Source organism: Trachypithecus francoisi, unplaced genomic scaffold (genome assembly GCF_009764315.1).
Source record: "Trachypithecus francoisi isolate TF-2019V2 unplaced genomic scaffold, Tfra_2.0 Lachesis_group8, whole genome shotgun sequence".
Taxonomy (NCBI): domain Eukaryota; kingdom Metazoa; phylum Chordata; class Mammalia; order Primates; family Cercopithecidae; genus Trachypithecus; species Trachypithecus francoisi.
The window spans coordinates 68216416-68230523 of record NW_022681473.1 but is presented as its reverse complement, the minus strand read 5'-3'; the positions used below and the strand labels follow the sequence as shown (position 1 = coordinate 68230523).

Genomic DNA, 14108 nt, shown 5'->3' with positions numbered 1-14108 from the left:
TGATTTTGCTGTTGAATGGCTATGTATGCAAGTCACATCCTCTCTGAAACACAGTTTCCCCATCTGTTGAATCATTAGTAATATTTAGCACACAAGGTGTCTTTGAAGATTAAATGAAATAACAAATTTGAGAACACCTTATAATAGTACCTTACATATAGAAGGAATTGATACCAAGTACCTTAGAAACTAAAGTATACCTTATATTCATGTTGTCTGGAAATTTGTTTTTATTTCTGTAGATAGAGCTCTCATCCTCCTTTTCTATTCTTTCTTGACCTGGTCAACTCTGATTTATCTTTCTACACCAGGTTCAGAAAGTCACTTCTCCCTTTATGAAGTCCCTATACTTGGCCAGATTGAAAGAGTTCTTGGCTTTTGCCATATTTTGTGTTTTGCTAGCATTTTGTATGAACCTCTGTTATAGCATCTCTTTTCTGTTGTGACTTTTTAAAAGTATTTTTCTACACCAAAGTTTGATTCTGAAACTTTGGTGTATATCACAGTGACCTGGAGGACTTATTACATCACATAGTTTCTGATTTAGTAGATTTGGGGTGAGACCCCAGGTTTTTATTTCCAACAAGCTCCCAGATGATGATAATGCTGGCTTGAGACCTCACTTTGAAGACCACTGGTCTACATAGACAAATTGTGAATTACTCGAGGGCTAAGACTGTATCTTACTCATCTTTGTTTCCTGAGTACTTAAGGTCTGGTACTTAGTAGGTGCTCAATAAATGGGAATGACTATGGTTGCACATTGAATATACTCTGATTTCAGGTGGCCATTAAGCAGATGAATCTTCAGCAGCAGCCCAAGAAAGAGCTGATTATTAATGAGATCCTGGTCATGAGGGAAAACAAGAACCCAAACATTGTGAATTACTTGGACAGGTATGGAGTGGTGGGTCCCATCAGAGGGATAGGGCCTTTGGGACTGATTGGTGGACTGTCAGAGAAGAGGGCAGGGCCAGCACTCAGAACTGCCTCCATTTAAGAGTCTTCTGTGATGCTGAGCTCTCTGTAGGTGACCCTGTGTAATGCTAGACACCTTTATTGCTGGGAAATCCTTCTGTATTAGGCTGAACTCTACCACCGGGTAGCTTGTAACAGTTGATCCTATTACTGTTTGTTTTGCCTAAGGGAAACCTACCAGCCCATCTGCCTGAGTCAAACATCTAGGTCCTTAACTCATTTTATATCCCAAATCTTTCCTTATTCTGCTTATCCTCCTGCATAACTCCTTGTTTGTTTATGTTCTCTTAAAATGCAATGTGCAGAACTAGATGTTTCATTTGAGATCTGACCACTACAGAGAGAGTGGGACTCTTTCTAAACTCAACACAGCTTAATGATTTCATTCTTGTTTTATCTTTTAGGGTGTGTGCTTTGACTCCTAGTAAGTTTGCAGTCAACTAAAATTTCTGATTTTTTTTTTTTACATAGCTTGCATTAAACTGGAAATACAGAACTTTTTTACTGTCTTCATTAAGTCTCATTTTTATTGTTTTAGCCCATCATTCCAGCTCATGAAAATTGTTTTTCAAAATAGTAAGAGTGGTTGTATATAATATTTGTATTGTGCTTTATTTTGTACTAAGCACTTTCATGAACAGTATCTCATTGTGAGGTAGGGTTTTTTATCCATATTTTACAGACGAGGAAACTGAGGTTTATAGATGTTAATAACTTGTCCAAGAGTAGTAAGCCATAAAACAGCAAAGCAGTGTTTTGAATTTGAATATTCCTAGCACCAATATTAATGCCCTTTCTATTATATCAGGTTCTTTTCTCCGATACCTGAACAAAAAAAAAGTTAAGCTTCTTGCCCAGGGTTCAGAGACATCATAGGTGGAGGTGAAATTGGGCTATATCTTGGGCTCTAATTTCTTTACCTCTTATATTGCATGACCAGCTACTTCTTCCTGTTACTGGTAGATTTCATAAGGGTGCCTTCTTATTCTGCATCTAAAACACTAGTAAGCTTCAGTTTCCTTAAAGAGGAAAAGAGTTGAACTTTGACATTCCCAACACTGTAAAGAATAAAGCCTTTTTCTTTGAGATGGTTATGTCTCCTTAATGTGGGTCCTGACTGGCTCTGAAGACTCCTCTGAAAGTTAGTACCTTATCATCTCTTTCAGAACTTATTATACAGAGAATATAGCTCGTGCAAACTACTGAAGGCGACAGGGGTTTTAGATTTTGGCTCAGGATATGGAAAAATGAAAGCTGTCAGTAAGGGTATGGCCTGTCTCACAAAATGGTGAGTTACCCATCAGTGGATGCATCTAAATGATAAGACCATGTTATTGAAGGAATTTGTGTTCTGGGAGTAGGATTAAGAGACTTATAGATTTGTTTATTAATCATACCTTTACTGGTATTCCCAGAGGCTTTTACTCTGGAAATCAAAAGTAAATAATGCTATCTTTGCCCTCAAATAGTTCCTGGTCTGGTATAGAAAAAAAGTACACTTTGTAAGATCATAGAAGAAGATCTTAACCTGAGCATTCAGTGAAGGTGTTGCAAATGAGGGTCTGTGGTTTTTGTGAGATGTCCCAGAGGGAACTCCATCACATATGGATGAACTCGTGGGCAGAACCCTCATGATGTAATCACCTTCCAAAGCCCCACCTCCTAATGACATTAGTGATTAGATTTTCAACATATAACTTGTGAGGGACACAAACATTCAGACCATAGCAGTTCAAATCTCCATAGTCTTCTCTCTCAAAAGAGATTGTTGAAGAAACACTTAGTCTGTCATGTTTATTTGTCATGGACATTTAAAAATTATAAATCAGAACACAAAGTTTTATGGAAAGAGCAGTCAATTAGTAGTCAAAAAAATAGGATTCAAATCTTACCCTTTGCTTTAGTGCATGTGTTAAAATCTTCCAACAGTCTCCACATCTGTCCAGCAGTGTTCCCAATAACAGGATGAAGATAAGATGATACCACACAGTTCAAGCCAGTGCAAGAAATGTTTTTTTTCCAATCCAGCGTCTTTGTCCAAGACTGGCAGAAGACTTTAGGGCTCTAGGCTCACCTTGTTTTTATTTGTCCAATTCTATAGTAAGGAAACATTGACCAGATAGGCTAAGTGACCTTTTTATTTATCATGTAATAGGGTTGAGTGATCCAACCCCTGAGTGAAGCTATCACTTCTAACTCATGTGAGCCCACAATCTCTCCGGGGATACCTTACTAAATGGTAGCCTTGGCTTATCAGATGGCTTTGGCTCTGTAAGCCCTTGCTAAATTCATTCCATTCTTGAATCACAGACAGTCAAAGTAGAGGTCAATTGTCAGCATAATGACTATGTATACAACACTTTGCAGCTTTTAAGGGACTCATAAACATTATTTCATTTAATATTTATAGTTATCTTTTATTTCATTCATTGATTTATTTAGTAAATATTGGCATTTGCTGTGCTGGACTCTGGGGATAGAGTCTTAAACAAGACCCAATACTTGGTCTCATAGATCTCAGATCTGGTAGGACTCTCTGGGAGGGTTAGTAGCTCTCTCTTCTTTGGGTAACATGGACTCTAAATCCTATCATTGCAAAATGTTTGGATGCTTCTAGAGGTGTGGGAATCATGTCAGTCTTTCTAATTTTAGAATGTCTTCCTTTGTGTTGTGATGAAATGCAATTTTATTGTATCACTTTAAGCTAGTGATCTTAGTTCTGCCCTTTGGGGTTTCACAGAACATGTATGCTTGGTTTTCTCCAAGAGCATCCTTGAGAAATTCAGTTAGTGATTTTGTCCCCCAGATTCTGCTTTTCCCCAAAGTAAAGAACCTTTTACTTTACTTTGTGCTAAGACGTAGTTTCACTCTGGGTATATGCTTAGCCTTTGAAACCCAGTGCCATGGCTCAGAGTACTCTGATTGTTCCCTCTCACCCTTTATCTGTATTCCTGCAGTTACCTCGTGGGAGATGAGCTATGGGTTGTTATGGAATACTTGGCTGGAGGCTCCTTGACAGACGTGGTGACAGAAACATGCATGGATGAAGGCCAGATTGCAGCTGTGTGTCGTGAGGTAAGGCCAAGGGCCAAGCAGTCTTGGGTAGAAAGCTGCCTCCGTATTCCTGTCTCCTGAAGTTCCCTACCCAGTGAGATCTCAGTCTGGGCTCTGTGGAATTGGTAGAAATTAGTGCTGACACTCCTATCATTCCTGTATTGTACCTGTGTTTGTCATTTCTATCACCATGATTTTTTTTTCTTTAAAGATAACTTTATTCTACCCAATGTAGAAAAATTATAAAGTACTAGATAGTATATATTGTAAAAAATCACTCGTAATTCCAGTCTTAAAGATAACCACTCTAAGCACATTATTATATATTCCTTTATCTCTTTTATCTGGGCATATATTTTAATCATTTTTATTCTGCTTTCTTGCTTTATTTATGTGCTATAAGGAAAATAAAGCAGAGTAAGAAGGTAGTGATGGAGGAAGTTCTATTTTAGACAGGATAGTCAGGGAAGGTTTTGCTATGGATTTGAGTAAACATCTGAATGATATATAAAAGCAAGCCAGCAAAAATCTAGGGTAAAATGCTTCCAGAAAAAAAAAAAAAGCTCAAATAGATATTCCCTTTCTCCTCATTGCTATTAAATGTCTAGAATCGATAATATGCTGATGTAAGAAGAAAAAAAGCCCTCCAAAAGGCCTGGACAGTGTCCTCAGGGAATAACCACATTTCATTTCCATTAGAGCAAGAAGATGAAGGGAATATTCAGAGACATTGAAGATATTGGGTGTTTTGCTGATGACAGACTGGAACTTTCTGGTGGCCCAATAATGCAAAAGTAATTGCGGTTTTTGCCATTACTTAAAAAAAAAATGCCAAAAACCACAATTGCTTTTGCACCAACATAATAGAAAAGTTAGGAAATTAGGGGAAGCATAGAAAATGAGATGAGGTTCAGAATTTTGTGGGGATGAGTATAATAGTGTGATTGGGGTTTGATGGTACAAGATCTGAAGGCATACTGCTGAAATTATGTAGTTACATATTTAATCAGTGTTAGGAAAAATAAAATGTGAAATCAGTACTGCCCTAGAAAATATGGTCCCCTTTGCAAACAACTTTGGGATCTAGAATATTCACAAGTAATTGGAATTAATTAATGGAATTAATACCAGGCTGGGATTCTTAGGGGTTCTGACTTTTTTTCCTTGTTCCACTACTAATGCAGTATTTCTTAACCTTCTTTTCATTGTCTCCTTCTTAAGGAGCCTTTTTCCTAATCATACTCCCTGCCATGAAATTTTAATATCACAGATACATAGGTCAACTGTTTACATACTCTGGCCCTTTGGAGGGTCATAAACCATTGTAATACCTAAGATTTTTTTCACCCCACCTGCTTACCCTCAGGAACCAAGTTTCACTAGTGGAGAATACATACATACGTATACTTTGGGAAATCATTTTGCCTCATTATTAATCTATAAAATGGAAATTGCAACATTCACACTGTATATACCTTAGGGGTGCTATATGGATGAAAAAGCACTTGGAAAAAAATGTTAATGTTGTATAATAGATGGTATTACTATTCTTCAGTTCTAATAGAGATCATCTCCTTTTTAAAACATCTTTACTGAGATATAATTCACCCATTTAGAGTATATAATTCACTAGCTTTTAGTATATTCATAGAGTTGTACAACCACCATCATAATGAATTTTAGATCCTTTTTATCACTCCAAAGAGGAAATTAATATCCATTAACAGTCACTCCCCATGTCCCCTGCCCTGACTCTCTCAGCCCTATGTAACCGCTAATCTATTTTCTACCTCTGTAGTTTCCCTGTACTGGGCATTTTATATAAATGGAATCATGTAATATTTGTTCTTTTGTAATTGGCTTATTTTACTTAGCTAGCATTGTGTTTCAAAGAATCATCCATTTTGTAGCATGTGTCAGTACCTCATTCCTTTTTATTGCCAAGTAATAGAATGGACATTTGAGTTGTTTCTGTTTTCGGCTGTTATAAAAAATAAAAAATTACTCTATGAACACTTATATACCAGTTTTTGTATGGAGGTATGTTCTCATTCTCGTGGGTATATAACTACAGGTGGATTGCTTGTCATATGACAACTCTGTACTCAACTTTTGAGGAACTGCCAAACCATTTCTGTAGTAGCTGTACTGTTTTACACTCCTGCCAGCAATGTATGAGGTTCCAATTTCTCAAGATCATTCTTTTTCATCATAATTTCTGACATCCTGAGATGTCTCCACCCTTGTAAGAAGAGCAGCTCTTACATTTTCGGGGAAAACCCAATTCTGGATATTGTTTTATTCTTAATTTAGCCATTGGTATATTCTTAGAAAGTAAAGTATTAGGTTAGGACCATTTAAATCGTATTTTCCTGTTCACTTATATCTTTAGTGTTTTTTAATTGGTGGAAGTTTCTAAAATATTAGTTTTGGATCAATGAAAGCAAATTATTGATTTAGTAGAAAAGCTGAGATGATCTCATCTGATTCCCACATTTTATAGATTGGAGTCCAGAATTATATAGTTAGTGGGGTAGCAGCAGAACCAGGCATTTTAATTGTACCATTGTGTCTCTTTGTTACTCATTCTGCCTGTGTACCATAGGTGTTTTCCAAAGTTCTTCTCTTTCTCTTATACCCTTTGCCAGGTTCAGCCATTTCTATAACTTAAACAAAAATCATCTCTTCCCAAATGACTTGTAAATATTTACCTCTGTATGGAAACTAAGAGTTATAAATTCAGTTGCCTACTGGACATTTGTCTTCAGATGTCAAATTCAGCATATCCGAAATAGTACAAAATATCTCCTCACCAAAATAAGATTATTCTGCTAACTTACTGCTTCTAGTATCACTTCCATATGTCTGCTTCCTCAAATATGACCCTTATTTGTTGTTTTCCTCCAGTCTGTCATTATAAGATCCTTTCCATTTTTCTTCAGTAATTTCTCTTGGGCCTTAGGTTCTTTACCAAGGATCTAATTAAAAAAAAAAAATACATTGGAGGAACTCCTTTACTTAAAAAACTATTTTAAGGTGAAAGGCAGCATGGAGTGTTAAAAGAATGTTTAGCTGGGAGATGGAAGACTTGGTTCTAGATCTGGCTCTGCGAGTGCTTTGGGGCAAGTCCTTTTACTCGTTGGGGCCTTACTTCCTTTATTTTAAAGTGAAGAGGTTGAATTAGTTGATTTTCTATTAAGTCTTCTGTATTATATGTATGTCCTTTCTTTCTCCCCCTGCCCACACCACTTCAATAGTGTCTGCAGGCTCTGGAGTTTTTGCATTCGAACCAGGTCATTCACAGAGACATCAAGAGTGACAATATTCTGTTGGGAATGGATGGCTCTGTCAAGCTAAGTAAGTAGGAGCCTTAGGAATGATAATACTTCTCTCCCTGTGGGGCCCTGTCTCCTGTGAGATGGTCATCATATAATAGTAACTACGACTCTCACCAAAGGGTCTTTATTATTTCATGGTATATGAGGGCTGTTTTATATTCTTCTATATTAATCATAGGATATCATTTCATTATTTTTTCATTCATGTATACATTTAACAACAACCACAAAAAACTTGGCTGAATGCTTACTCTGTGCTAGGTCCTGTGATGGTCACTGAGAGTACATTTTCCCTACCTTCTCAATCTAGTATGGAAAACATTTAATAGATAATTAGAAAAAAGGGTTTTACGTAATTTCTTTCATTCAGTTATTCAGCAAACTTTTATTGAATTTCTAGTACATGCCAATCCTTCTAGGGATATGAGGACAAGTAAGAAGATATAATCCGTACTCTCAAAGACTTCCTAATTTAAATAAATTTATAATTGCAATATAATGTGAAAACCACAGCAAGCAGAACATTTTGTTCAAAGGTGTAAAGACCAGTAGACCAGAAAAACAGGCTATGTTATGGGTGGATGGGCAGTTTATGGAAGGACTGCTAGCAGCCCTGGGCCTGGGGCATAAAAACAGGGCCATGCTTAGACATAGGTGATTGGGGTTTAAATCAAGGACTCATGCCCAAGAAATAAGGCAAGGACCTCGTTGCCATATTTGAGAATGTGAGAATGGTTTTTCAAGAACAAAGCAGAATTGGGACAAGCAATCAAGACCAAAATGGGCAGCTTGGACTTTAACACTAAGGCCCCTGGTTTGAGGAGAGATAGGAGGCCAGAGATGGTGTTTCTTATATTCCTCCTATTTCTCTTCAGGGTTCAATAGGAAATAGGCTAGGAGCTAGACATGAAGGTGGCAGTCAAGTGACTCTGGAGAGACAAAGGATAGCAGAGCTGGAAGCCAGGCAGATCTTGTCACCTATGTGTAGGCACACAGTCAACACTTACTGAAGTGAGTATATATCCTAAATGTATGTTCTTTCTCTTATTTTTCTTTTCTAGCTGATTTTGGATTCTGTGCACAGATAACCCCAGAGCAGAGCAAACGGAGCACCATGGTGGGAACCCCATACTGGATGGCACCAGAGGTTGTGACACGAAAGGCCTATGGGCCCAAGGTTGACATCTGGTCCCTGGGCATCATGGCCATCGAAATGATTGAAGGGGAGCCTCCATACCTCAATGAAAACCCTCTGAGAGTGAGTGTTACCATTCCTATTTCAATTTATTTGGGCTGTTGTCTCTAGTCCCAGGAAATAAGAATCCAGGCTATTCTCTCTGGCTTTCAACCTGGAGATCCCTTTTCTGGATACAACTAGTCACTGTTGAACTTAAAATATAAATGGTCAAAGAAAAGGAATATTAGAAGTCACTCATTCATTTATTCAACAACTATCTGAGTCTCAAGTGCAAGAAACTATTCTAATGAAAATAAATTAATATGTAGTAACAGATGGTAAATGCTGTGAGAAAAAGCAAAGTAAGGAAGTTAAGAGAGTAATGGAGGAAGAGGTGTGCTATTTTAGAGTAGAGAGGGAAGTTCTCTCTCGTAAGTTATTTTATTCTGCAGAGTTGGGAAGTCATTAGACGGTTTTGAGCTGAGGAGTAATGTAATGTGATTTATGTTTTAAACAGATCAGTTTGGCTGCTTTTATGGAAAATAGACTACGAGAGACTGTTGTAATAGTTCAGAGTGGTGGTGTCTTGGTAGGAGTGGAAGTGAGAAGTGGTCAGACTCAGGAAATGTCTTGAAGGACTAGCTGACAGGATGAACTGAATATTAGAGAAAGAGGAATCAGCAATGACTACACAATTTTTGGTCTGAATTGCTGAAAAAATTCAGTTGCCATCTGTTGAAATGGTGAAGAGCGTACTTAAGTTGGGTAATTAAGAGTTGGTTTTGAATGTGCTGATTTGAAGTGTTAATTAGACATTTAAGTGGAGCTGGGAGTAGAGTTTGGCTTAAGAGTCTGGAGTTCAAGGGTGAGGGGTCAGGACAATAAACATAAATTTATTAGTAGATAATATATAGTTGGTATTTAAAATCAGAGGTAGATGAGATCACTCACCTAGAGAATGAGTACTGTTAAAAGAGATTTGAGTACTGAGCTCTAGGTTATTCCACTGTTTACAGGTTGGAGGAACTAGCAAAGTAGACCAAGGAGTGGCCTTTCTAGTGTGAGAGAACAGAGAAGTGTCTTGGAGGTGAAGTGTCCTGGAGATGAATAGAACAGTGTGCTTCCCGAGGGAGGAGGAGGGTAGATTATGTGTCAAATGTGATTGATAGGTTAAGATGAAACTGAGAAATGAACATTGGATTTGCCAATGTAGAGGTTCTTAATGACCTTAACAACCCGTTGTCAGTAGAGAGATGGGGATGAAAGTCTAATTAAATTCATGAAAGTAGGCCGGGCGCGGTGGCTCAAGCCTGTAATCCCAGCACTTTGGGAGGCCGAGACGGGTGGATCACGAGGTCAGGAGATCGAGACCATCCTGGCTAACACGGTGAAACCCCGTCTCTACTAAAAATACAAAAACTAGCTGGGCGAGGTGGCGGGCGCCTGTAGTCCCAGCTACTCGGGAGGCTGAGGCAGGAGAATGGCGTAAACCCGGGAGGCGGAGCTTGCAGTGAGCTGAGATCCGGCCACTGCACTCCAGTCCGGGAGACAGAGCGAGACTCCGCTTCAAAAAAAAAAAAAAGAAAGTGGAAGAAGAGGACGTCGAGATGGCATGTATAAACAGGTTTTTTTTCTCTTTAAGGAATTTTGCTGGGAAGGGTAACAAAAATGGAACACTATCTTAAAATGGAGTCAGGGGAGGGTTTTTCTAAAAGATGATGTCTGTGTGCTAATGGGAATGATTTAGTGGAGAGGAGGAAAATGGTCATGTACAAAAAGGAAGTGACAACTATAGAAGTGATATCCTTAAGTCGATGAGAGGGGTTCGATCAAGTACTGAAGTAAAGGACATTAGATTAGCATGGACAATTTATCCCTTGTAACAGAGCATATCAACACAGATGCAAATAGGTTGGTAATCTTGGTGTGGGCAAATGTGAAATTTACTCTGATTCTCATTTATTCCCACCTCCCAGCCAGTGCAGGAATTTCCCGTGCACTGTTGCTGGTAGGTGGTTATCTACATGCTCATGCCATCCTTGGATATCTCTGATTATTGGAAATTGCTTCAGTGCACCAAACTGAGACTACCTAGTTTCTATCCTTTGGTCCCAGCTTTGCGTCTGACTCCACATGCAACATATTCTTCCCTGCCTTAGAATGGCCTTGCAGAGATTTGAAGATAATAATTGCTGGGATATGTTGGAAACAAGACAGAGTGATCCTAGACACGCACGCACACACACACACCACACACACACACACACACACACACACACACACATATTTTTTTTTTTTTGAGACAGAGTCTCACTCTGTCACCCAGGCTAGAGTGCAATGGTGTGATCTCAGCTCACCGCAACTTCCACCTTCCGGGTTCAAGCGATTATCCTGCCTCAGCCTCCTGAGTAGCTGGGATTACAGGCATCTTCCACCATGCCCAGCTAAGTTTTGTATTTTTAGTAGAGACCAGATTTCGCCATATTGATCAGGTTGGTCTCGATGGTCTCGAACTCCTGACCTCAGGTGATCCACCCACCTCAGCCTCCCAAAGTGCTGGGATTACAGGAGTGAGCCACCAAGCCCGGCCCTAGACATATCTTTTTATGTTTCTGTACCTTATCTGTGAAGTGAGGATGATAATTCTTGCCCAGAGTTAATTGTGGCCATTAAATTAGACAGTGCTTATGTAAGTACTCTTTGAATTAAGTGCTGAGTGATTGTAAATATTTGGTCTTACTGTGTTTTTCTTTACCTTTCCCAGGAGATGCTTCATTTAGGGGACCAGGGTGGCAACAGTTTTCACTTATATTTAATATTCCTCTCCTGCTAGAAGAGATCAGTTCTTAGATGATTGAGGTGAAGGCACCGGGAATAATTTCTGCCAGTAGCTGGGCAGATGTTTAACTCAACAGGCTAAATGGATAATAAACCCTTCAGATGTGTAAGCAAGAATAATAATAAAGCCAGGCATAGTGGCTCACATCTGTAATCCCAGTACTCTGGGAGGTTGAGGCAGGCGGATCACTTGAGTCTAGGAGTTCGAGACCAGCCTGGCCAACATGGTGAAACCCTGTCTCTACTAAAAATACAAAAAGTAGCTGGGTGTAGTGGTGGGCACCTGTAATCGCAGCTACTTGCGAGGCTGAGGCAGGAGAATCGCTTGAAGCCAGGAGGTGGAGGTTGCAGTGAGCCAAGATCTTGCCACTACACTCCAGCCTAGGTGACAGAGCGAGACTCTGTCTCAAAAAAAAAAAAAATAATAATAATAATAATAAACCCTTAGGTCTGTAACATATTTCGTAAGTTTACAAAGTACTTTCAAATACACTATTTTATTTTTACAGACATGTGAGATGGGCATTATCGTCATCCCTACTTTACAGATAGGGAAGTTGCACATAGTTTCATGGCCTTTAAATGTTCAACCTGATCCTTAGGTCATACTCTTTCCAGTATATATACACAGCTGCTACTTTGCATCCTAGAGCATAAAGCAGCTGACCATATTTCTAGAATGTGTATATGGAGAACAAGAGAGAGCCTCAGTTGGAGTTCAAGGTGATTCATCATTTTTATTGCCAGGCCTTGTACCTCATTGCCACCAATGGGACCCCAGAACTTCAGAACCCAGAGAAGCTGTCAGCTATCTTCCGGGACTTTCTGAACCGCTGTCTTGAGATGGATGTGGAGAAGAGAGGTTCAGCTAAAGAGCTGCTGCAGGTAACTGTCCCTGTGCAGGGAAGCACCTAATTCAGGGAATCATTAAACCAGGCCTTTTTTACTTCATGTTTGTCTGTAAGGTACTAGATATTATAGAACTAGGCTTCTTTTTTACCATTTCCTACCCTCACTCTGTTCCTGCTGCCCTAACTTTTATCCCTGGGCCTTTGCTCATTTATTTTCTTAGCCTCTTTCTCGGCCTGTTAAAACTCTACACGTTCTCCTAGGCTCAGTTTACAATCTATTTTCTGAGCACCTGTTGAGCTTTGCTTGTAGCTTTCTTGGTTGCTTCCTTCCTTCCTTTCCTTTCTTTCCTTTCTTCTTCCTTTCCCTTTCTTTTCTTTCCTTTTCCTTCCTTTCCCTTTCCTTCCTTTCCTTTCCTCTCCCTCTCCCTCCCCCTCCTCCTCCCCTTCCCCCTCTCCCTTACTCTCACCTCCCCACAGGGTCTCACTCTGTCACCCGGGCAGGAGTGTACAATGGGGTGATTTTGTCTCACTGCAGTTTTCCTCTCCTGGGTTCACTCAAGTGATCTTCCCACCTCAGCCTCCCAAGTAGCTGGGACTACAGGTACATGCCACCATACCTGGCTAATTTTTTAAAAGGTTTTTGTAGAGACAGGGTTTTGCTGTGTTAGCCAGGCTGGTCTCAAATTCCTGGGTTCAAGCGATGTGACCACTTTGGTTTCCCAAAGTGCTGGGACTACAGGCATGAGCCACCATGCCTGGCCTGCTTGTATCTTTCATTAGCACATCCTTTGTTCTGTTTGAATTAGTCTGGCAGAGTTTGTTTGAATCTTGTTGAGAAATGGCTCTCTGACATCCAAATCTTACACAAGTTATATTTTTGCTGGGATTAGCTCAGAGGATACATTTTTAGCAAAGGAACATGCGTTTATTTTATTTTATTTATGTTTTATTTTTTGAGACAGGATCTCTGTCTGTTGCCCAGGCTGGAGTGCAGTGATGCAGTCATGGCTCACTGCAGCCCCAACCTCCCCAGGTTCTGCTGATCCTCCCACTTCAGCCTCCAGAGTAGCTGGGACTACAAGCGTGCACCACCATAGCTGCCTAATTTTTATATTTGCTGTAAAGACAGGGTTTTGCCATGTTGCTCAGGCTGGGCTCAAACGATCTGCCCGCTATAGCCTCCCAAAGTGTGGAATTACAGGCATGGCATGAGCCACCATGCCCATCCATGGAACATAAGTTTAGAAGATAATTAGTGAGTATGGCTTTTGGAGTCTTTACACTTTCTTTACTGGAAATCCTCAGATAATGGCAATGATACTCTACTTGTTGAGAGTGAGGTTTTGCCAGTTTGTGGAGAAACCCGGAGTCAGGGGTTTACCAGGCCTTTCATACTCCCACCCGCCTAATCCTGATAATTTTACATGGTTGCAAAAATTGCCTTTAGCAGACCACATCATTTGTATTTAACATATATGTTTCAAGTACAATTTCTTATAACAAGTGTTCTTTTATTGTATTGCCCACTAGTGATTTAATAGTAAGTATCATGTGCAACTTTATGAAGGCATGCACTGTCATTTATTTTCGTATTATAAAGCCCAGGAGTGACAGAGCAGGACAGGGCAGGGCAGGACCTAGCATACTGCCCTGTGTTAATTATGAATCTTTCCTACTGGATTATAACCTCTATTTTATTAATCCCTGAGTTTCATGTTTTACCTAGAACCTGACTCAGGATAGGTACTCAAAAAATATTTACTGAATTGAATGAAATTGCTGGAATAACCTACATTGGAATATCATCCTCTGGAACATATTTATCATCTCTTTGTAATTGAGGTTACTGATTATGGAGTACTGGCCTATTAG

General features: G+C 39.5%; 1 protein-coding gene across 10 annotated transcripts in view; it reads left to right on the top strand.

Annotated features, from left to right (window-relative positions):
• The window catches only part of PAK1 (p21 (RAC1) activated kinase 1), a 148958-nt gene that overhangs the window by 131122 nt on the left and 3728 nt on the right, over positions 1-14108 (top strand). For all 10 annotated transcript variants that reach the window (XM_033207736.1, XM_033207734.1, XM_033207733.1 and 7 more), the window contains 5 exons: positions 785-897; positions 3936-4053; positions 7290-7389; positions 8432-8628; positions 12133-12270. In XM_033207736.1, coding sequence (XP_033063627.1) covers positions 785-897; positions 3936-4053; positions 7290-7389; positions 8432-8628; positions 12133-12270 — 666 coding nt within the window. The remainder of the gene's footprint in view (positions 1-784; positions 898-3935; positions 4054-7289; positions 7390-8431; positions 8629-12132; positions 12271-14108) is intronic.